Source organism: Ammospiza caudacuta, chromosome 13, assembly GCF_027887145.1.
Source record: "Ammospiza caudacuta isolate bAmmCau1 chromosome 13, bAmmCau1.pri, whole genome shotgun sequence".
Taxonomy (NCBI): Eukaryota; Metazoa; Chordata; class Aves; order Passeriformes; family Passerellidae; genus Ammospiza; species Ammospiza caudacuta.
The window spans coordinates 17,390,967-17,415,419 of record NC_080605.1 but is presented as its reverse complement, the minus strand read 5'-3'; the positions used below and the strand labels follow the sequence as shown (position 1 = coordinate 17,415,419).

The 24,453-nt window shown below is 40.1% G+C and overlaps 1 protein-coding gene across 1 annotated transcript in view; it reads right to left on the bottom strand.

Annotated features, from left to right (window-relative positions):
* Nucleotides 1-24,453, bottom strand: part of CDYL2 (chromodomain Y like 2) — a 59,050-nt gene that overhangs the window by 18,968 nt on the left and 15,629 nt on the right. The window contains exon 2 of the mRNA XM_058813484.1: nt 7,707-8,301. Within this exon, the coding sequence (XP_058669467.1) occupies nt 7,707-8,301 (595 nt within the window). The remainder of the gene's footprint in view (nt 1-7,706; nt 8,302-24,453) is intronic.

Below are 24,453 nucleotides of genomic sequence, written 5' to 3'. Positions count from 1 at the left end.
CTCTGTGTATGAACTGCAAACCATTCCTTTGCTGATGTCTACAGAGTTTCTGTAATAGGCAATAGATGATGATTGGTAACAGTGCTGAGTGGGGGTGTTGAAGGAGCTTTATAAGGTTTCTATGTAATAATCCTTTCCTAATTACAGGTATTTCACACCATTGCCATTAAAAATAAAGCAGAGACAGGTTGTTGAGAGACAGAGATTAAAGTCACTGGTTTTAGTTTATATAGATACCAGCCCACAATGCAGTATTTTTAAGAAAGGCCAAGAGAGAGCTGAATGAAAACACCTTTGTTTGCTCTGTTCTTTACTCCTGCCAAAGCTGACCTGTTCCAGCTCCTGGTTTCAAATATCCAGGAATTTTTAAAGGGCAGATAACATGAATATTAGAATAGAGGTTTAAATTTTAGAGTTTAAGTGACCACCATCCAATTAAAACTGCTCTGCTGGAATAGAATTGAGCAGTGAATTCATGACAGATGCCTCTCAACCAAAATCACTTACCCTCATTTTGGATTAGCTCTGTTTCAGCTGGTGCTTACGTAGGTAACTGATCTGTCTGACACCTCCCAGCTGGCAGTGGCCTGTGGAATTGTTCACAGTGTGTGAAATCCTGTATGTGCACTGCAGTCAGGAGATGGGATGTGAGAACACAGCCAGTGCTCAGTGGGGTGTGCATGTGGGGACTCACACATCTACTCACAGGGATCCACCTGGTCCAGGAGCCTGTTCAGTCAATCAGGAAACTCTTTTTTCTTGTTGAATTAAGAGATACCATCTAAAGCATTGCCTGGGTTATACTGAATAGAGGATTTGCCTGGTGCAATGCAAACATGGCCAAATTCCATTAAATCATCACTTAAAAAAAATCATTTGAAACCAAAAGAATTGGAAATTTGTTTTCTTGACAAAAAGTGTCCACAAGTGTAGAAATTACCACGTGCTTGAACTTTAAATGCTATGAATAATTTCTTATGGCATGTTTCTTCTTTTTCCTAACTTTTTTTTTTTTTAGTGTATTCTTACAACAGAAATCATCTTTTGAAATTACTAATAGAACACCAATGTCATTGGGAATAATGTACTGAAACTAATTAACCCTTTGACTGAGGCAGGCTATTAAATATTACACTTTTATCTATTCAGTGCTTAACAAGCAATAAGCTACTGAATTGTGATTTCAAACTCCCAAAAAAGTGTAAAGAACTTACAAAATCAGAGGCACAAATGCCCATAGAATGGAAGTTGTGTCAGTCTTACTGTACTGATTATCCACCTGGAAGATATGCTACATCTATTTTAAATACAGATGGTAAGAGAATAGTAGAACATTAATTCATTCAGATAATCCAGCTCAACAAAAAGTCTCACAGTAATTTTTTTGGTTTGTTTTATTCTTTCTTATGTATTCAGTTTGTAAATGAATGCATGATGTAAGAAACTATAGATCTTATCACAGTATTTTAACTATCTGGATGCCAGCTGAAAGAAATTTAATCAGAGGAAAGATCTAAATTCAATGCGAGAGAAACATAAATGAAAAAGTGCCATTTCCAAAAGTGGATCATTAAGAGAACAATATATAGTGAGTAGCTTGTTGTTTCTGTGTCTCCAGTGCACCCCTGTAATCGGGTTTAATCCGATAAACTGGAGAAAATGATCAGCACACTCTGAAGACAGCCCTGCTGTGGCACCAGGCCAGTTGAGCACTGTGGGAGGTGCTGGAGTTCCTGCTCTGCAGCCACTGGGATTGTCCCTGCATGAGGGGCAATATCAGCACACAAGGGGAGCAGCACCTGAGCATGTCAAGGTGAAAAAGGACTGTGACAGGCAAAAAGAGACATTCAAAGACCCAAAGGAATTTGTACTGCACGTGGAACAAATTAAGGATGTCACCAATTAACTAAGGAAGCTTTAGATACATCTAAGTGTGGATTTCTGGCTTAATTGCGAGTATTTGGTGCTCGGTCTAAATACAAAAAGAAAACAGAAAAAATGAGAGAAAATGCTCTTTACTGGGAGTTTAATTATTACTTTGTATTTAATCAGCAGTAGAACTTGTTGAATACCTAAGCCAACATTTATATTTGTAAGAAGCTTCAATATTTCTTAAGGCAACCTAAGAAGTTCCCAGACCACTGCTGCATGCAGTAATCCTTCTCCAAGAATGGCAGTAAAGGATGCTATTTAAGGAGAAAATGCAAGCTTGGTTGCTTTCTGCAGTCCTTTCCCATAGTATCATCCCTAAATGTTGTATAGAAATATGAGAGGGTTTATCCCTCCTGTTTCCTTCAGTGTTTGCTTGTGGACCTTTTCATGGATTTCTCTAATCCCCTTCTGAGCCTGTTGATGCTGTCTGTCTCCACAGCTTCCTGTGGTATGAGTTTGAGAAGTTGGGTAGCCACTACACAGAGAAGAATTTTCTTTCATCTGTGCTTTTATCTGATGTTCCACCAGTTTCAGTGAGTGGTCCTAGTTCTGCTATCAAGGGATTTCAGGAGCAGCAGTTGTGCATTTAGTATATCTGAGGCCTTGATGATTTTGTAAACTTTGATTGTGCTGCCCTAAGCCACCCCCTCTCCAAGGCTCTTTTATTCCTGTAATCCTCTTCATTATATCTGCCCATCCCTGCATCTTCTACAGTACTGCACCACTGCTAAAGGCTCTGACACTGGGGTTCCATTCTCCCAGGGATTGAAGAAAACACATTAGAAATTTATATTCTAAAAGGCTGAGGCAGACAAAGCGTGGGAGAGGAAAGAGAGGAAAGGGAGGAAAGATTGCACTGATCCTCAGTGCTTTTGGGGAGCTCCACATCTCCTTCACTGCTTCTGCCCACTGCTGGAGGACACCTCAAGCTCCTGTTATTTTCAGATACATATTTTCTGAATGTTTCATCAGAGCCAGTTTAATGGTGCCACCACCCCCACAGCAACCCCAGTGCTGGTAAGAGCAGCCACACCATGAGTTGGCCTGGTGATGTGCTCTGGCTGATAACTCACCCTGCACAACTGGTTAATTTTCAAATAGATGCAGTTCACCTTGTAGCCTCAAAAGTATTAAAACTGGTGCAGAGGGAGGGATGGGAATAACAATCAGGGTGTCATGGGAAGGAGAGCTGGACTGCTGCTTTTATTAGCAGTATGCATTTATGCTGGATGGAAGGGATGATGGAGCTGAGGCTTTAATTTTTCTAGGTGAAATAAGCCATGCTCCCTCACTCTCCCTGGAAAAGCAGCTTGGCATTCCTCAGCCTTCCCAACAGCCTTTAACTGCCTCTTTTCTGTCTTTCTTGTGGGTAATGGTTAATACTGTACATACTTAAAAGCTGTGTTCTGTTGATAATTTACTAATAATTTCAGACTTCTCCAGCTAAGGGAGCATCTGTAAGATATCTAAAAGCAATGAGTTTTTATCCAAAGTAAGAGAGCATGCATATTTGCTTGTCTTTTACTGCCAGTATTCTTTCAGAAGAAATAAAACAGAATGAGCTAAAAAACCAAGAGGAAGCAGTGACTAAGTCACAGAGAGTATTTAAATCAAGGGCACCATGAGGCTACAAAGATTTTTGTAGTGGAGAAAAACAGTGGTTAGTGACAGGCAGAAATTCTTCAGCAGATGGTACACAGAAAGAGAGATGTAGAAAAAGGAAAGATAAAATTAAAAGGGGATGTTTTTTGATGCTGTCAAGAAACTTGACAAAACAATAACTCTCAATTACAATATCTGGAGAAAAACAGAAATGTGATAACAGAAGACAACAAATATCATCAGAAAGACCACTATTGTTAGCTCCTGGGAGCATCAATGGATGCTGTTCACAGAGTTTTTCAATATTTTCCAATTTGCAGACCCTTAAGTAACTGTCAGTAAAGATGATTCTGCTCTCCTTATGGCAGGATGTGTAGAAGACAGTTTTTGGTATTAAAGATCTGTCTCTACTTCCACAAGGTCCCAGGCCTCCACTGGGACATTTTGTGCACACACCTGTAGGTACACTCATCCTTCTGGGGTAAAGAGCTTCCTGATGGGAGTTTGTCTAGAGCAGAAGAAGAAACACTTGTACCCAAGTGGATTTATACACAAAACCAGAGAGACTGGTGGATATTCATTTAAGGAGTCATCAAAAGCTGGTTTTCAAAGAGTGTTATTTGTTTGAACAGAACTGCCATGGACAGACAAACAAAATAGCCATTATTTGATTACTTCTAGTTTTAATATTACTGTCTATATTGCTTGGTTCAATGCATTGGTGGTTAAACATTATTATAATATGTTTATTATAATAAATAAATAATATTTATTATAATAAATAAATTATAATATGTTATAATATGAAACAATACTGGTTGAGGTTGGTGGGTTTGGAGACCTTCAAGCACAGGCCCACACTGGTAGCAGAGCTGGGCCTACAGCCAGGTTTGCAAATTGTAGGGAATTTTTGACTTTTCCAAATCTAGGCTTTATGTCATGACAAACCTTAAATTTCTATACATAATTTCTGTGCAGTCTTACACTTAGCTGAGAAATGAATCTGACATTCATTTGGGTTCCACACAGGCAATCTCCAAGCTGACACAAATGTCTGCTCCCTCAGATTCTGAACGGGGCTGCCCAGGAGCCACAGCTTCTGGGAGCCAAACCAGGTCCTCCAGGCTCCCTCTTTGTTCCCCATCTAGAGCCTGGGAGCCCTGCAAGCACTGATGGAGCATGCCAGGCTTTCAACTTGCAGACTCAGTGGCAGACTGCCTGAAACCTCTGGCATAGCTGGCTGCCTCCAAGCTAAACGTGGGAGTCCTGCCAAGCAGACTGCCACACTGCTCCTGCTCCCTAGGGACACAGCCTTAGGACCGTGGCTCAGATTTGGAGAAAGTTTTGAAACCCAAAATGTTTGGAACAAAATTTCAGTTATTCAACAAACTGGGCATTTTTCTCTGAAACTTTCTTCATTTGTAATTTGTAAAATTTCAGCCTGGTTTTGTGTGGGTTTCTGTGATAATAATGGGACACAGGGCAGGATCACACTGGCATCCTCTGTGTGAGTGTGAATACTGAGGGAGTTCAGGAAATTGTTGGACTTGGTGAAGAGTAGTGCAAGTTACTTCCACTTGATGTTTCAAACCCCTGGATCAGGAAATGTGGCTCCTCTCAAGCTTGCAGGGCAATATTAAGAAAAAACCTAGTGATTTGATTTTGACCCTTCTTCACCGATTTCTGTCTGCTATTCCTCAGACAGTCTCATCTCTCCTCTCTGTAGCCTTCTCCACTCTGCATGTGCTGGATATCCCACAGCAGGACTCGAGGGATTCCTGACCTGGGCAGAGCTGCTGAGTTTGGGCTTTTCAGAAAAGAACCAGACAGAGATTTAAAGATCTCCTCCTTTTGCCTACAGAATGCAAGGGGAAGAAAATACAGAACCCAAGTGATGGATTTGGAGAACACAAAAACTGTAATGAAGAGCTGTGTGAGAGGAGCTGCAGAGATCAGCTCTTGGGCCAGGAGAGAACACCTGGCTGCTGAGGAAAAGCAGCTTTCCCCTGAACCAGAGCTCTCTGCCAGAGATTATTCAATCAGGGGTGATGGAGGCCACTCCTTAGCTCTTGTGGGGACAAAGGAGAGGCTCATTTGACCTTACAGCTCTTTGTGACCCTTCAGTTCTTCATTAAACAAAAAATTCTAAAATATGGGAATCAATGCATTTCAAAGATACATTTTGTATCAGAACTTCTCCACTAATAACATAAAATATTAGAAAAACTTAATTAGAAACAGGTAAAAAAACCCACCAAAACTTTATAGACATCTGTAATTAGATATGCAAATTGTCTTAAAGAAGCAGGTAACTTTTAAGCATTCTTACATGAGCTCAAACTCCTCACAATGCAAAAGCCAAAATACACTTTAAAGTGATTTAACTTCAAATTTCATTGGCTTCATCAGGAGTACTTATGCATTTAAATCTGACCATGCATTTTGCTGGTTTGGGAGTTTTTAGTAGCATTATTTGATGCCTGGTTTGAAAGATTCCAGTAGCTGTCACATAGAGCCAGTAAGACTGGGCAAGGTCAGTTCTCCTTCCCAAATCAACCATTTGCCAGGTTGCCAGTAGGCTGGAAAATGGAAAGCAGGGTGATATAATTTATGTTGACTTCTGAAAAGTTTTTGGCAGGGCAATTCAGCAGAAGCTGTTAAGGAAATGAGTACTATCATGGGCTATAGAAAGTAGCTAATAAAAATAAATAATTGGAACAAATGGTTGCTTTTCATCATGTCAAGCTGGCTGTCCCAAGGATGTGCAGGAGGATTAGTTTATTTAATGTATGTATTAATGAGCTGGGAAGAGAAATAGGAGAGGAAAACTCGAAGGCAATACAAAATAAGTAGAGTGAAAACTGGGAAAGATTTTGAAGAGCTTCACTGAATCAAAATAAAAAGGTGAATTGGCAACAGTAAAGCAGATTAAATGCATAGTGAAAGGGATCATACATAAAGCTGTGTTCTAAATTAACTGTAACAAGGAAGGAAAAAAACCCCAAGAGCAACTGTGGATCACTCAATGAAAACCTTTATGCAGTGTGTAAGAGCAGAAAAAATAATTCTCCAAAGGTTCTATCATCACTGTATCAGTAAGCAGTGGGAAATCATTTGGAACAGCTCCTGCTGTTTTCAAAAGGTATTAAAACCACCCCCCACACCAATGGCACAAGGAGATACTCAGAACTCTCAGGAATCAGCAAAGCCTTCCAGGTGGCAGGAAGGCTGAAAAGGCTGGGGCTGCCCACAGACTGACAGGGCACCCTCCACCTCATCCCTTCACAGAGGGACAGGAGGCCACTCAGTGAAAGGAAAGGTCAGCTCCCCCCAACAAAATCCCAAATCCCAAATCCTGATCAAATAAAATGTGCATCTTATTGTTAGCTCCTAAAAATAACTGTCACAAAACACCATTGATGCTGTAAATTTGGTAGGATTAAAAACAAACCAAAAATATTGGACACATACAGATAATGAGAAGCTATTTGATTTCCTGTAAGTTGCATAGTTCTTATAGAGAATATAAACCTTATTCTTGGAGAACTAAGCAAGTCAGTAACTATGATGATTAGAGAGAAATGTCTCCTATATCTTCTTGTTCACTTCAAGACTGTTTCTACCTTCCTCTAAAGTCTGTCTTAGGACTTGTGATGTGTCCAGTCACTGTCAGAGACAAGGACCTGGCTGTTCTGAGTGTTCCTGATTATGACAAGCATTAATACTGAATAACTTGAATGTTATTCACCCACACTTACCAGGGGACTTTAGCAAGGGTGGTATTAATTCTAAAAAAATTCTGGTTTCTCTAGACCACTGGGTTTGAGCACACCTGAGTAGTGATTTGTTACATGGTGATACACAAACCCAAAGCTGCAGCACTATTACACATCTCAGTTGTCATTCCTACTCCATGCCCTGGCCTCACTTCCCATGGGGATTTACACTGCAAATCTCGTGACAGAGCCCACACTGCTTCACCATCACTCCGTGGGAAAGGGAAGAGAGAAGCCAACTGATAAAAAAAGTGTATAATATGTAGGGAAAGTGTGGAACTTGTTTGTGTGCTTCTCACCATATCAGTTGTGTGACAACAGTTTTTCCACGAGTGGGCCCTACTTGCAATGAACACCCTCTCCCTCCCGCACAGAGGAGCTCTGTAAATCACATACCAATGCCATTCACCACAGGGGAATTGTTACTGACTTCCAACACGCTGGGCAAGTTTTGTTCTCCTTCGTGATCATTTAAATCCACGTTTTGCTGCTGTGAGCCATTCCCAAAATGTCTAGAATCTTTCTCATGGCTGCCATCTCCATTCTGCAGACCATTATGTGGCTTTTTCAGTGGCATAATCTGTAAACCGCTGGGAGTAGTTCGGTAAGTCACAGTTTTAGCAGCCCTGTCATTTGCAGACCCTGGCTTTGCTGCATATCCTCGTTTCTGTTTTTGATGAGATGGATTAATTCTCTTCCTTTTGTGTGTTGATCCTTTAGACTTCCCAGATTCAGAAGGTCTGTGTGATATTTTCTCCACGGACGAGCCTCGGCTTTCCCGCAGCAGTTTGGGAGCGCTGCCCTGTTTGCCGTGCCGGGATCGCTTCTCTCTGGTAACGTGCAGTCTGTTGAACTCATCAATAAATTCCTCACAATGGAGCAGGTGGTGTTCAGGTTCCCAGGTGTCTTCATTGCTCCCATAGCCTTTCCACCTAATCAGATATTCCCATTTGCCCTTCTTGTTCTTCCTTTTGTCTACAATCCTCTCTACCTAAAAGGAAAAACCAAAACTGTGTTAGAAAGAATTCCCATGAACAGACCTGGCAGTACAGGAGTGAAACACAGAGCCCCAGTGGTATTTTGACAGCAAGGCCACTGCCCCTTCTGAAAACATTAAAAGAGACATAAACACATCCCCAAATCTGATCTGCTCCAATGTGAAGAAACAAGAGAGAGTCTGAGATCATTAATGAAAGCACAATTTCTTTGAAAATCTGGTTGCAAAATGAGACTCTTGCTTTACATTCCTCAGCTACCTCTTGTTTCAAAGAGCCAAATAAAGTGGCTTTTGCTGCTTGTTTGTTACTGATAATTCTCCTGAATCCACAGATGTATTTTGTCCCTATAACATTCCCCAGTCTTCTTTGTGCCTTGAAACTACCTTGAACAGAAAACTAATGACAACAAATTGCAGTATTTTACAGCAAAGATCTTGTCTGCAGTAGTATACATCCACTTTGCTGCCTCCAACTTACACAAATTTTTGAATGCACCTATTAAAAAAAAAAGCAAAGAAAGGGCATTAAGTCAGGATTCTTACACTGAAGGAATGAATTTTATCAGCTTCTGCTGGAGAATGTCATTGCAAGGAACATTTCTACACCAAGGGCTAATGGATTGTATTGGGAATGCACCCAAAATATGAATTAACAGCAACATTATACTGTGCAACCTGGATGCTGGTCAAGCCTCAAGTAGAGGGAGAATGCAGAGAAAAATCCAAACACCACACCAGTGGCAGCAAGTGGGGATTAAACTGTACCAAGTGAAATTCAGATCAAGTCATTGGGAAAAATGTTGTAATTGCAGTAGGAATAATACTTGGTAATGTGGGAAAGGTAGGGAGAAAAAACAGTTTTTATTACATAAATCTGTCATGAAAAGTCAATGCTGGAAGATCAGTTATGATAAGGAAAATTTCAAAGACTCTCCCAGGTCTTCTTTTTTCATTGTTTAATTTTTAAATTTTGTTTTTAATATGTGGTTTATGAAGCATAAAGATGCCACTAATGAAAAAAAATCATTATCATTAACCCAAAGCAGTATTGTTAATTTAGAAGAATAAATAAGTGGACAGATCATGTAACAGCTTTCACTGCTCCTCAATGAAAAATCATCTCATGTGAAGAACAACAACAGTGGAATCTGTAAGGAGAATTTAACCTTGAAGAAGGGCAATCACAGCAGTGTAAGTAATTGTTCATTTTAGGTCCCTTGTTAGAGCAAACCAATGGATTAATTCTGTCTGTTCACTGCCTGGAACTGTACATTCATAGAAATCTTGGTGGGTTCCCCAAAGGAGTCTAAATGTAATTAGCATCTAAACATTATAGTTCTATCTCAGTTAATTTACATGGGAACTGTGCTGAGATATCTGTCTCTGAGTCATAGTGGGCACCTTCCTCCATCTCCAGGGCTCCCACTGCAGCATCTCAAACAGCTCCTTCCTGTGCTCTGCCTTATCAAATATCTACACAGAACCACCTCAGAATCAAAGCAAGGCATCCTCTTCACTCTGAATTTAGCACAGTCCCCTTCAGGATTGCTCAGAGAGGCAAAACAATTAACTGAAGCTCAGGCTGGGCAAGTTTGAGATAATTTGTCTAAAAAGAGGGAAAAGTCTTCACAAAATGAATGAACTGGCATTTTTTTTTTCCTCATGTGGGATGTGTGGCTTTCAATTGTCAAACTAATAGTAGACTTACTATGATCTTGTTGACTTTATAGAGAGCAGCTGTCCAAATTAGCCTTGGCTTTAAAATACTTTCATCTTCCTATCAGGGACTAGCCAGAAAAACTGTACATTGAACCACGGAACTGTGTGTGGGCTGCCTGTGGATTTGTTACCTTAATTACTGCAGCTTGCTAAAGCAAGGAGCAAAACACATACATGTGTGTCCTGGGGAAAAAATGAAATTGCTGCTAAACTTGGTAGACCACAGCTATCAGTACTGGAGAGTGTGGGTTCCTGCTTTTCTCTTTGTCTGTACCAGATAAACAGTGTACATGCATTCCCCTCCCCTTCCATTCAGGACTTTGCACTTGGAACACAAACTCTGTGTCAGTTTGGTGCTGCTTGAGAGTTACTTGTCTTTGTTTTGGGGGATTGCACCAGCTTTGTTCCCCAACTTGCTCACTAAGGGAAGAACCTCAGAAAGGATGGACAAATACCTTTTTTGGGATCACATACAAAAACCATCTCTCCACCCTCACCTTGTTTCACTTGGGCACATACACAGATTTCTTATTTTGACATTGTTGCTCTATGTGAAGAGGTTTTGTGGAGGGTGTTGTTTAATATGGAACACACTCAAGTATTTTGGTGATGAGGCATCCTGCATTTCAATTAGGAGGATAAAAGGAGAAAATATGAGTAGTCTTTGTTCCTGGGAAATAAAATAATGGCAATGGAGGATGTGATTAACCACTTAAACACATCATGAAGGGAGAATAAAAGCAGTCATGAAATTGGGTCAAATTTAATAAATAGTTTCTGAAAAAAATGTTCAGAAAGCAAATATATTTGGGTAAGACAGCATTTTCAGAACAAAACTACCAATGTTCAAATTTAACTTACTAAAATGAAGACTAAATAAACTGAAGACAAAAAGTTTTGTTTCTGGTCAACCCTCTTTTCAGTTTATTGTTTTGCTGAAGAGAAAATGAAAAAAATGTGGTATAATCCAAAATTAGTTTGTTTTCCTTGATTTTTTTAGTTCAACCATAATACCCAGTGGCTTGACTAATGATGCATAAAAAGTCTGAGTAGATATTTTCCTGTCCTCATTACTGCCTCATTGTTCACTGAATGCATCTGAGGGGTAGCATCAGATATACTTGACCTCTCAACATGGTCCCTTTTCTACCACAGGGCTTTAAGTTCTTCAGTAATATTTATCCCCTTTAGGTGCCACTGGGGAGTGCTTCAGTGGAGGCATAAATATCAGGGTTTTAGCCACACCTGCTGCTGTCTGTCTCATTTCCCTCTCATCCACAGTCCACAGTAACAACAAACATCACTACTTTGTTTTTTTAATGATGTGTATTTGTTTTAACAGGTACTATGTGAAATAATAATCTTATTGTATTTACTTAAGGTTGCATAAATCATATCAGTTTTCTTAATGAGAAATAATTCTGTGACAGCTAGTGATTAATAGAAATAATACCTTAAATCCTCCCCTAGAATAAGCAACACATTTCTGAGAATATGCAGGAAACATCTAGGGCTTCAGTGTCTGATCTTCCATTTCCCCCCTCAGTTCCAGCTTTAATCAGAACTGAGTAACATGTTCCCAAAAGTGACCCTGGTAGTTACAGTTGCCATATCCATGATTTCACTATATTTGCTTTGGAAAACTAAGGAGTTAAATTTAATAAAAGTGCAATGACTACAAACAAACCTTGTAGAGGTATCACAATTAAAAGATTGCCAGAAATGTCATGTACCATCACTTCCCCGGATTCTCTCTCTCTCCCTGCCCCTGCTGGCCAATTCTGGATGAACTGAGGTTCTGATATGTTATCATATAAATACTTTTAAAGAGAACAAATAGAATGAGAACAAGGCATCTGTGCAAATGCATTTGCAACAAACTTTTTAGCTTCCAAGTAGTCTTAAACCTTTCTCTATACACAGCTGCACAAACTAGGATGAAAGTCATAAATAAAAAGCCTTTAAAATATATCTGCATTCTATACTTCATGTGAAATAAAATAATACATTAGTGGATTAAAGTACAAATATCTAGAGCTTCATAAACTTTAGTGTTTTGTTTATATATGCAGAGTACAACAACCCCCCCACCCTTCCTTCACAGAAAATTCTGGATCAAAATCATTTAACCACACAAAGTTATTGTTTGCTTATCAAAAAAATTAAATCTAGGCTAAGTTTAAAAAGGGTAATTCCTATGGAATTATTTCTACAGCTGTAACTATAATGTCAAAGCACAGCACACTCATCTCAGTTCACAGCTCTAACGAGCATAAATAAAAATCCTTGTGTTCCCAGAAAACACCTTCTGGGAGATCAGTAAACTTCTAGAAACATTTGGAAGGTTGCATATACACTTAGTGATTTCCAAAATAAACACATGTCATCTCCTCTTCTTTCCATGCACATCCATGGAAGCAACTGAAACTGTAATCACTGGTGTTCAGGTGGTCTCTGGTAGTGAACTCCTCAGAGCATCAGAGCCACTGCAGGAAAGACACTGGAAAAACTGCCTTTCATTACTATGACTACAGGACTTGTACTGGTTTATGTGGGTTTTTTTCATTGGAGGTCTTTGTCCCATGTTGTGCCTGAGGGTGTTGGAAGAGTGTTTGAAGAAAATGCCAAAGAAGGAAAGGCAGTAAGATTTCTGAGAGAGATAAAGGCCATCTGATTCAACATGTTTGTCTTTTAAAAATTCACTATTGCCCTAACTTCCCCCTTGTTGTTACCTTTGCTTTGAGAAATACTCTATCTCATTAGCAGTAAATCTTTTGCCTTCTTGTCTTTGTAACTTTTTTTTTTCTTGTTTTTGTATTTGATTTCACAAAATCTGGTAATTGGAGCATTTGTTCCAGATGTACAAAAAATATGGCAACATATCTTCTGAAGCAGCCAGTATTCATGTTAGGAAAATAACAGTGGAATGGCTGCTGGGACTCTCTTCAGAATCTGACCCATGGAGTAGGTCCAGCTATGAAACCCCCTCAGTACTAAATCTGTGCTGTTACCTGGAAGGTCACAATGAAATAAAAGGGCTAGAGAGTCTTAAAAACAAAAGGGAAGCCATTCTTCATTGGAATTACTCTTAGGCAAAACATCAAATGACCTCTTCCCAAGAAAACCAGTGGACACCCCATTAATCTCAAAAGACACTGCTTTTTGTTCAGTTCCTTTTTTTTAAGCATATGGGCTTTTTATTTTCTGATTTCCAATTTCCTTAGAATCAGAAGAGACCGTAAAACTTAGTAAGGAACTCCTGGAACTTCTGCATTTTCACTGGGAAGAGCCTATCAGCCTGGTATGGAAACCACTGCATTGGGTATGTGTGTCCTTCAACACAGGCATGGGAAGACTCAAAACAGGATAAATGAATGCTGTGACATCTCCTGCTGCTCCCTGTCCTGCACCTTTGATGTTCCCCTCCTGAGACACAGTAACACTGCAGAGGTGTCCTGCTCTGAGATTCCATGGTTGGGGTTTAGACAGAAAACCAGGAGTGCAATGCCATCAGTTGTATTTACAGTAGTGGTGCAGCCATTAGAAGTTACTGCTCAATGTGGTGTTCTCACACTGCCCTTTGCTGGACCCAACACTTTGCTGCAGAAGTACAGTGTGTGAGTTACCTTCCCTGAGCAACATTTGTCTAAGGGGCCTCCTGGCAGAGGGAGTTTCCCCTCATTAGCAGCAGAGATCCAATCTGAACCAACCACACTTCCAAGAACACTCATATCTTCAGTGACCTTATACCAGCTTCTGGGAAGTCTCATCTTTCTGTGAAATTCAGTCTCATTGAAACTGAAATTCTGCTCTGGTCTCTGTTGTTCTTTCCTGACTCTCTTCAACCCTGTCCTAGTGCTGCATCTCCACTCCCACACTGGGGCCCTGGTTCCCCCTGGTTCCATCTGTCCTGCTGCTCACTCTACCAACAGGACCCATTTTCATAGCCCTGTCCTCTCTTGTTTTGTTTCTAAAAGATTTTTCCTGGTCAGAACTTAAGAGTGCTCAAATCTCTCAGTCTGTTAAAGCCATTTCCCTCTCCCACTATAAATTTAAGGATGTAATCTACATCACTTTCTTTTCTTAGGATATGGAAGAGTATAAGTTATACCTGTGGGGGAAGTGCCACAATCATTGTGGGTTTTGGAGCAAACAGGAATAAGAATATACACAAGAGTCTTGCACTGGAGGGAAGGTGTTTTTGTACAAACTGATACTGTCCCCTAGAACAGGAAACTTGACAGATAACAAAGGGATCAGAAAGAAACTTTTTGGTCAACTGATGTAGTCCCTGTCATTGTAGGCAATTGCATCACACAAACCCTTTCATACTGGACATGTTTGTGATACAGAACATATTTCTGTCCAGGCTTATTGCTCATAGGTTGCACAGCAAAGAGCTGTTCCTTCCTAAATGCATTGATTTTGTTAAAATGTCTTAGGCTTTCATTTGGCAGGCAAGTATGTTTTCAAAGTTGCAAAAGAAGTGTATGAAAAAAATCAAGATCTTTTATAGCAGCAGGTTAAGTAATCTTGAGAATATTCTTTATAGAGAGACAGAACAGGAGTTTTTCCTTTGCAATCAAAGAGTGCATCCATGTCACCAAAAACTGTCATGCAATCTGGGGGAGACCTCTCTGGATTTGTTCCTCCATAAAAGGTTTAAGTACTTTTGACTTACAGGCATTATCACCACATACCACATTTTGGAAATCCAAAAAACATGGTTCTGTTTATTTTAAAGCACAGTGACACATTTTATTTATCAAATCTCTGTTTTCTTTTGTACAATAAATCAGTTTGCTACTGTATTTCATTGGTAATAATTGAAAAGAAAGCAAGAAGCAGGACATTCCAAATTCTTGTTGTTCTTTGTGCTAATACGTGGTCAGTTCTGAACACACCCACCACAAACTTGCTGGCACTACTCATTTCTGCCAAATTTACTGGGAATCTCCAGTTTTCTACTATCTGAGAGCGTGTGTGGGAAATGTGTGCATTTATCAGCAAAGAAGGGCTCAGCACAACATAGTATGGTTCTGATTCTGCCTGTACTTCCTTTAAGTACTACAAGTCAGCACAATTATTCCCTATTTACTTACATGCAAGTAAAATCTAAGTAGGAATCCCTGGGATTTAAACCAAGAAGATTTTAGGTTTTTTATTTTAAAACAAGTTTATAGGAACAGGAGCATGACTTGAAGAGACTTCTAAGCAAACCAGTGTTTAGATGAACAGATCCCTGTTCTCTCAGTAGAACTGCTTGGAATTTGTTAAAAATACTCATGTTTCCAAACAGATTTTGAAATGTGTTAAGTTATACTTAAAAAATAAAAATATGACTATCACTAAAGGTGCTCCTCAACGTTAAAGCAACTCCAGAAGTGCAGGAAGCAATTATTAATTTACATATCATTTTACCTGAAATAATTAGAAAAAGATTAATTCTGTTTTCTTTTATATTCATTGGCAGTATTTTCTTCTTTATCTTGTTCAGTTATGGCTTTTTTGGTTTTTTGTACAGTTTACACAGTATTTTTCTTCACCATATGGGCTTCATTCAGATTCAACTCAAGGCCAGGACTTCAGTTCAACACTTTTACATCCATCTCAAAGCTTAGTCAGAAGTGAAGATTCCACATTAAAAAAACACAAAGGTTTAGCTATAATACAGCATAAACAAATATTTGAACTTTTTGCTGTACTGCCACTCAGTGAGTCATTGCTTTGCAAATGCTACTGGTATGACTGTCACAAAACAAACCACATGTTCTTGTGGGGTAGGTAGGAAAATATTTTCTTAGCCCTTTTACAGCAAAGTGGTAAACTTGACCACAGAGATGTGAAAGCCTTGGTTTTGGGGAGCCCTGTGTCACTACATGTGTCTATAGGAGCTGAGGATTTGGGATTTCAGATGTCCAGAGAAGATTTACAAGTGAACTTGCTGGCCCTGCATGGGTGACATGGCAAAGAGGACATGAGGGACAAGAGGGGGCTACAAGGGGACACTGGTCAGTCCTGTATTAAAGGGCTCAAAGTGGATTGTAAAGGGATATCTAAAGCAGGGTAATGCAAGAGTTTTGCAGAGATTTTCAAGGATTGAAATGAAAGCTTGGTAAGAATGAAGGCTCTGGGTTGCAAAACAAGACAAATGGACAATGAGATGTAGTTACTCTAGATCCAGGATATGAAACAGCAGTTTTTGTGTAAAGGATCTCCAGTGGCAGTATGCATTTTGTAGCTTTTGCACACAGGGAGATAGAACTATTTTTTAAATTATTGTCATGGCTTAGAAATTATATTCTCCAATTTAGTACTCTCTAAAACCACCCTTTGTTCTCCCTCCCCCTCCAACTGGAGACACAAAAGGCAAAGACCATGGGTTGAGATATGAACAACAATGAAACTGCAGTGAGATAAAAATTAACACTAACAACAACAAGAGGTATAAGAAAATAAATAATTCACACAGAAAAACTCCCTGTAAGTAAACAACACCAGACAGTTTCCTCTACCACATTTTCTTGACTGGAAGAAACCCTCTCTCCCTGGAAGAGTCCCTTTCCCTGTCCCTGGCAATTATGTGAGGAAATATAGAAAAACATCAGGGTCCTGGCCATGCCCCTTCTGGCTACCACAAAAAATTAACCCTGTCCTGGCCAGAACTAGGACAACAGTAATACATACCTGACAGAGAAATCAAAAATAATCCCTGGATCTGCATGTGAAGGAGGACAGTAATCTCTCCCCATCACTGACACAGAAGGCAGAATAAAATGCAGAACCCTGTCCATGTTATATGAGTGACTGGACAGAGATAAGGTGATATGAGAAGGATAAATCATAAATCCACTTCATACTTTCTATCCAGACTAGAATAAGGGGCAGCTGGTTTGGAACATCCATATAGCAAAAGTAGTAACAGTCAAATTTGTGAATAATACCATGCAGGGAAAGGTTTTAAAGGGAAAGGGCTAAAAATAGATGACTTTGTACAATACAGAAGGCCGAGGGGTGATCGTTTGAGTGAAAAGCTGAAGTAGCAGTTTGGAAAGTAGCAGGATAATAAGGGAAGAAAACTCATGAAACACAAAGCTTTCTTTCAGAATTCAGTAGAATTCTTCATTTTTGTGGTTACACAAATGAAGTTAATGTGGTGGCAGAATACAGGAAAGAGCCAAAAAGAAAGGTAGAGCAGAAAAAGGAATAAAGAAACATGCTTTAGGCAACTATAATGGCGTGACAGGAGCACAGAATATTACAACTAAGTATCCAGGATACCAGAGCAACATCACAGAAAAATGGCACAGAAAATTTCAAAAATTATCTGTGAAGAAGTAATTGTCAAAAAGGAAGAATAATACATCATTATCCCCATAGAAATAGCATTCAGATGAGCAGGGTCAGTAGGCCAAGTTTTGGCTTCAATTATTGCATTGGTTTGCACTGCAGATTCAATTTGTGTTTGGGATTTGAATTCTGCCCAATGTAAAACCAACTTCCTACTGGAGCTTGGAAGGAACAAACTATCTTATGGATAGCAGCAAAGGCAGTTATGAAAGCTGTCAATGTGCATCAGTCAGATGCATCTTAAATCATCTGAGTGTGCAGCTAATGAGAAATAATCTGCATTTAAAATATGGGGCCAGTGCTCTAAACACAGACACAGGGTGTGAAAGCACATCCACTGATCTGTGTGCTTTGGAGCTGGGCTCTGAGGAGGCTGTTTGCTTGCAGGGTGGGTGAAAGGCACTGACACATGTGGGCTTGTCCAAATGCCTGCAGTGAGTCAGGCTGAGCACAGCACACTGCAGGGCACGCTCTGGCCACAGGCTGCCCTGAAACTCCTCTGGCAGTGCCGAGTCCCCAGGAGCTGCCATCACAGCCACTGATGGTGCTGCCCAGGAGACAACCACAGCTTACCCTCCTGCTCTCCTCAGGCCCTACATCTCTTTAAAGCTGCCTTTGGACAGATGGACACCAGTCCTTGATCTCAGTGAGTCCTCTGTCAGCCCTGGTCATTCACTCAAGCCAAGGACCTGTTAACTGATGAGTCCTGAGTTCTTTCAGGTCATCATGATTCCTGATGATAAGGTTTCAGCCAAGTGTTGGCAGTACTTCCAGCCAGGCAGTACTTCTAGTAGTAGGGGTTGCTGTAGATTGGAATCCATTACTCCTTTCAGGGACGTCCTAAGGAACAGCCCTGGGGTTTCTCAGGTGGCAGGGCACAGATCTTGTCACCCTGCTCCAAACTCCTGCCAGATCACTCCAAGGGTTCCTGTGGAGGCATGTGCACATCTCCATGCTGCAGCTACCTCCTGTTTCTGTTCAGAGATGGTGCAGACCCATCAAGCATCAGGGTGAGACTGGAACTCTGATGAAGCTGAGGAACCATTTAGAAATGTCTATGCTGGAAGCACTATTGAATATGTAAGCAGTGAATATATTACTGAGGAAATTTTCCATGTATTTGTTAGTCAGATTCCCAACTTGGCGGCTGTGTGAATATCTCAGCTGCTCCTGGATGCATTTGCAGCAATGTGGCAAAGGGCTTTGTTCCATGTCCCTCCACAGAATAGGGCAATTACAGAATTATATTTTTATAAATGTAGGTTTTTCTAAGATTGGTTCCCTACATATGTCTCACTGGGACTGGGTTAGTGTACGTTCTTTCTGTGGCACTATGCCAGTCCCAAACTGGAGCTGGGCAAGGCTGCAGCTGTCTGCTGGTTATTTACTGAGGGTTAGTGCAGAGACCAATGCACACTGGTGCTCCAACACCCAAACTGTTTTCCAGATACTTCATGAATGGACACTTAAATTCCCACTTCAGTATAACAAACCTCTGAGTCACTTTTAATACTAAGATCCCACTTGCAAATGGTTTATGAGCTTACAAAAAGGACTTTTAACTTCTAGGACTCTAACAAATTGGACAGATAATTAATCTGATTCTAATGAGTAGGTCAGAATCTTCTGCTGTCCTCACTGTCATGCCCAGCACAAACCATACATGTGGTCAAATACTGGGACAGATGTCCTGAGAGGCTGTGGAATGTCCACACTCAGAGATATTCAGAACTTGACTGAGCAAGACCCTGAGCAGCCTAATTAAGTTGGTGCTGCCTTAAGCAAGGGATCAGATGATCTCCAGAAGTCCCTTCCAACCTGCATTATTATATGATTCTGTAATACATTTTGCCTAAAATATTTAGTAATAACTTACTAATTCTTTTTTCATTCTTTTTCACTTAGAAAGGCATCTCCATTTGGAAAACTGAGTTCTGTGCAACCTGTGGAAGTTTGTGTGGATGTGAATTGACTCAATTAATCTGAGTTTAGATTGACCAGGCAGCTGGAAGGGAGCTTCCTACAACCAGCTCTGAACTTCTAACTTTCTTTGACCTGGTACCATTAGGGTTTGTTTGCCTTCAGTCATACAGCAAGAGCCATCCACTCTTTGAAATGTACAAAAAGATGGCTTTGAAGACCTTGGTCAGCTGCTCATTAATTTTCCTAGTTATTAAATGGATGCTTTTTAGTGTTGAGATACATTGTGAAGTCATTCCTCAGTGTCTTTTCAGTGTTAAAATGAACATTGAGGTTTCATGGTATAAGGAGAAGAAGGAATGTGCTATGCTGGGGTGTGAACATGTAACATGCTTCATGGCAACAGCTGTGTATTTGCTCTTTGTTCAACATGATGGAATCAAAGGCTGGGATAAGAGGGATAAGTTGCCAAACCTTTACCACAAAGCTAAGAGGAAATATGCTAATCAAAATATACTTGTGTTTCCTGTACCTCTCCTGGAGGTTTGTGCTGAAGTAGTAATAGAGTGTTCTGCAGGGTAGAATGCTTAGATAGGGCTTCAAGGTCAGAGTTTGTGTTTCTACTCATCATCATCTCAACTGTTCTCCTTGCTATTATCTGCCTCATCCAAAAAGAAAACCCACTCTGTGAAGTAATTTCAGACCTGGTGTGGAAAATGGGAAAGGGGCATTGAAATAATTAGTGTGTAGAGCAGTGTACAAAATAAAAATTTTGGTGAAGAAGATCTGTTTAGAAGCGTAGTGAAAAAAAAAAAGGGAAAAATCTCAAGGTAACTTGTTCTGTATATGTGCATTTTGTACTGGTACTCACTGCTTTCATCTCACAGTTTGGGGGCAGAATATGCAATATAATGGCCTGATAAGACCAAAACGTTCCTGGCAAACTTGGGAGGGGTAAGAAACTCCCAAGAAAAAGACTACATCTGGATTATATGGCTCTGCAATAACATATGGAATTTCTGATCACACTTCAACCGTTGTTTCTCTCCAAAGAGCAGTTGTGTACAAAGGCATACATAGAAAGAATATCACAGAAATGAACAGTAAGACCCACAATGGAGAGGTGCTATATTCTTAGTACCTCAGCAGAAATACTAAAATATTGGAAAAAGTTTTGCTTTTATTATGCTTATAATCCATTATATGTGCTTATATGCTGTAATCCAATGAAGGAACAAAAACCTCACCCTTTTGGAATATTTTTAGGGCTAATAACTAATGTAAGGTATCTGGAATAAGTAATATTGCGGTCTAGATAACAAGAAAGTATTTCATGTTTTGACGATTTCAAGATGATGTACACATGTTCAATTTTTTTATTTTAATTCCAAGGAAACAAGAAACTTTGGTGGTCATGCTAGAAGGATTTAAACAAACCAAGTTTGTTTTTAGATAATCACGGAATTTCCCTAGAGAGTATATAATTCCCCAGTTACCACTCTGAAATGTTATTTTCATAGTTACAAAGCACCATGTAAACCTATCCTACTACATGGACACTAATGCTCATTACTGTTATTTAGCAGCTTCACAGGTGGAGCTTGGAGCAGTGAGCACTTTCCTGAAATATGTAGTGTGCCATAACGTTTGACTTGATCTTGAAATGAAATGGTCACAATATGTTAATCACAAAATCTAGTACAGAGTCTGTCAGAAAAGTGCTAATGATTGCCCAGTGTGCCCCAAAGACAGAAATGTTAGTTTTGCTGTGCCAAAATTCGGTGTTGTTCTGGAAAGGACCTTGCCCTTGGCTGCTGAATGTCACATGGACTGTGCAGTGCAGGCACAGGCAGCACCCTCTGCTCCAGCATCTTTACAGTTCCTGCCTTGCTGTTTCCATTAATGCAACATTCATAAATAGTTAGGGCAGGTTTTAAAAGGCAAGTTTGCACCTGTGAATTACTTCTAGAGGAAATCACAGATATTTTATGATATGTGTAAGGATAAATACTGGTTAGATGACTCTGGGGAAAAAGGGATGGAATAGTCTCTGGTTTCTCTATAAATGGCTGGAAAGAGTCTTCCGAAGGTGACAGTAAGAAAAACGTGTCTGAATCACCTGTGCATCTCCTACTTTGCTGGAAAAAGTCCTTACTCAGATGAGCACTGTGAGGTGTTTAATAAATTTCTCTGATGGCCACAGAATATCAAATTTTTATTCAAGATAATCTGAATATCTGAAATTTTTCTACTTTCAGTTGTTTGGTGATGCACTTTCACAGTTTTTAAACTTTTCGAAATACTATACGTATCAAAATGGACAGTCCTGTCCAAGTTAATCAATAAGCCACTTCAATTTTTTTGCAAGAGTCAGAAGTGCAATTTATCTTCGACAAAAAATCTATTCGGCTTCAAAATTTTTAAAAATAGTCTTTAAAAAATATGATAAAAAAGTTAGATCTTTTAGGAACAAAGATATTTTTCAGGGTCTCTTTATCCCAGAGATTTTGTGCATTTTATGATTTTGGTTTGTCTCAGTTTCAAGACAAATTTCAGGAGAAAACGCCCTGGAATGAGTGTTTCCTCTAAGGAGAAAAGGGCTTCAGTGGCTCCCTTTTCTTCTGTCAATGCGAGAAATAGATACCAGGGGGTGAAAGTGAAAAAACAATGTTTATTTAAAAAATAAAAATGGAAGAAATATTGAATAGTGGAACCTTCCCCCCAGAAACCCAACCGCAGCCTCTCAGGGCCGCAGGCACTCTCCCCTGGGTGCAGTTCCGGGCACAGCCGGCAGGGGCGCTGCTGGCTCCCGGCGGGCAGGGCTGCGATGATTCCCCCGGGGCTGCAGGGGGCGCTGTGCTGCGGGGTCCGGCCGCGTCTCTCCACACGGCAATGGCGTGCGATGGGGAAGGGGCTTCCTTCACAAATCCATGTGCGTGGGTTTGTGAAGGACTTTCACTCTAGAGAGTGAAAGGAGCTGTGGCAGGAAACCTCTGGAGCAGCAAACTGGAACAGCAGGGCAGGCACACCTGGGGCAGCAAGCAAGAGGCAGCAGAAGCTCTGCAGCTGTAGCTGGACCATGGCACTTCCCAGACAGCTCCAGTGTAGCACAAACCCTGGAGCAGCATGGCAGGGACCGGGCAGCAGCAGCCTGGCTCCCAAACACGGCAGGGACAGAGTCCCTGGGGTTGTTCACCGGCATTAAATGAGGGTGTACCCAGTCCTGGTGGGCACGCACTGGCTCAGGGCTTCCCAATGGCACAGCAGCAAGAGAAGCCAAGCCGGCAAGCTCAGTCATAGTGCCAAAGCAAAAAAAAGAATCAAACCAAAAAGAAGCGGGCAAAACCCACAGAAACAGCAGGATCCCTGGTCAGAGATACTGGCTGTGTATATCCAGTTGAAGGCAACATACTGAAATGAAAGGGCTGCCTTCCACCCCACACCTAACTCCCTCTGGAAACCCCGTCTTGGCTCCCAAACATAGAGATAGACAGCCCAAAGCTGGGGCAGGGAGAGCTGCCACTCCGGATACAAACAGATCAAGAACCCCAAAAATGATATGGGGTAATAAACCCATAGCCCCAAGACATGGCTCCTTCCCTTTTCTCGTGCCCATCTAGTCACAGACTCCTAAATCAGCTACATTAAATCTAATTATGTAAGTGATTGTGGGCATTGTTCAATGACGGGCATCTAGTGATAATCTAAATATATGGTGTGTCCAGTGAAAAAATGTATAATTCTAAAGAATTAGAGTCTTAAATCACTTGTTATTTGAAACAGCAAAAAGTACTGCAAGTTTCTGCTCCATTAGAGTGATCTGCACTTTATAGTTTATTCACACACTAGAACTTATTCTCCAACAGTTGGTCACCATGCCTTTTTTCAAACTATAGATTTTTAACCACTGTTTAACATAAAAAGCTACTAATATCCTGTTCATCAAATGTTCAAAAAATAATGGTGAGACAGACTCTGCATATATGAGCTTGAGGTTTCTAGCATTTTAGGTGTTTAGTGTACAGTGTAATCTACAATGAAAACACAAAGCTATTAAAATAATAGCGACCTGTTAGAGTAAATTACAAGCTTGCCAACTTGGCTTCTCTTGATTCTTCACAAATTTTTTTCAATGTCACCAAAGTTTTCCTTATTTGACAAATGTTTATTCTGTAGCTATAAACTTTTGGGGAAATAGTGTCTTGATAACACTAAAAACCCCAATAAAAACAAATTAAAACTCAAATGCAGATCTAGAAAAACATTTTCATACCAGGGCACCAGAGAAGTCCCAGAGCCACTCTGTTAAGAGGAGCTCATGTTTCTTTTCAGTATGAGGGTCCAGATTTGCTTATTTGTGTGTCATGACAGTACTTTCAGGTTGACAGTTACAGATTGGAACACCAAAAGGGACAATTACACCCACTGAACCCACCCTGGGCTGCACAGGAATGTTCTTCATCCATGTTCTGCACGAGGTCCCAAATTCTGATACTTAAACCACATTATTCCAAAGTTATCATGCCTTAATTTGCAGTGATTCACAGAAAGTACACCATTGCTGGTAGTGAATCCAAGTCCCATAAATAGAATGCTATAACCTTAATGTTAAAAAGTGTGTCTCAACTCTGATTTTGAAGGGTAAACTTCCAGCCACTAGCACTTTTTATATCTCTTAGTTAATTTAATTTTCCAAACATTAAATCCTGCAAAGTGGTTTGCAACTTACTTGAACAGATGGTCTCTGTTTCTTTACATTTTTTAAAATTTGGGAGCTAATGTGATGGCTCTGTCTAAAATTTTGTAGCTGCTTTAGAGTCATATTCTGCAGCTTCATCCTAGCTGTTAGGGTTCATCACTTGTGTTTAAAGTTCAAATTCATATTATTTTGTATATTTTTGGGAGAGAACACTTTTATGAAGTGTGTAACTAAAATAACTGCATTCACCAGATCAATATAAGTAACTTATTTTTTTAGTTTTATTCCTTAGAAAAACAATGCACCTCCTCTTGAAATGGCACAATTTTGGCTAACAAAAATGGAAAAATTAAATGCAAGGAAGATGTGCTCACTTCTGTGCCTCAGTTTTATTTCTGGTAAAAGAAGTTTATTACTTATTGTCTTAAATCTGTAGCCATGTGCTCAGTCACATGGCC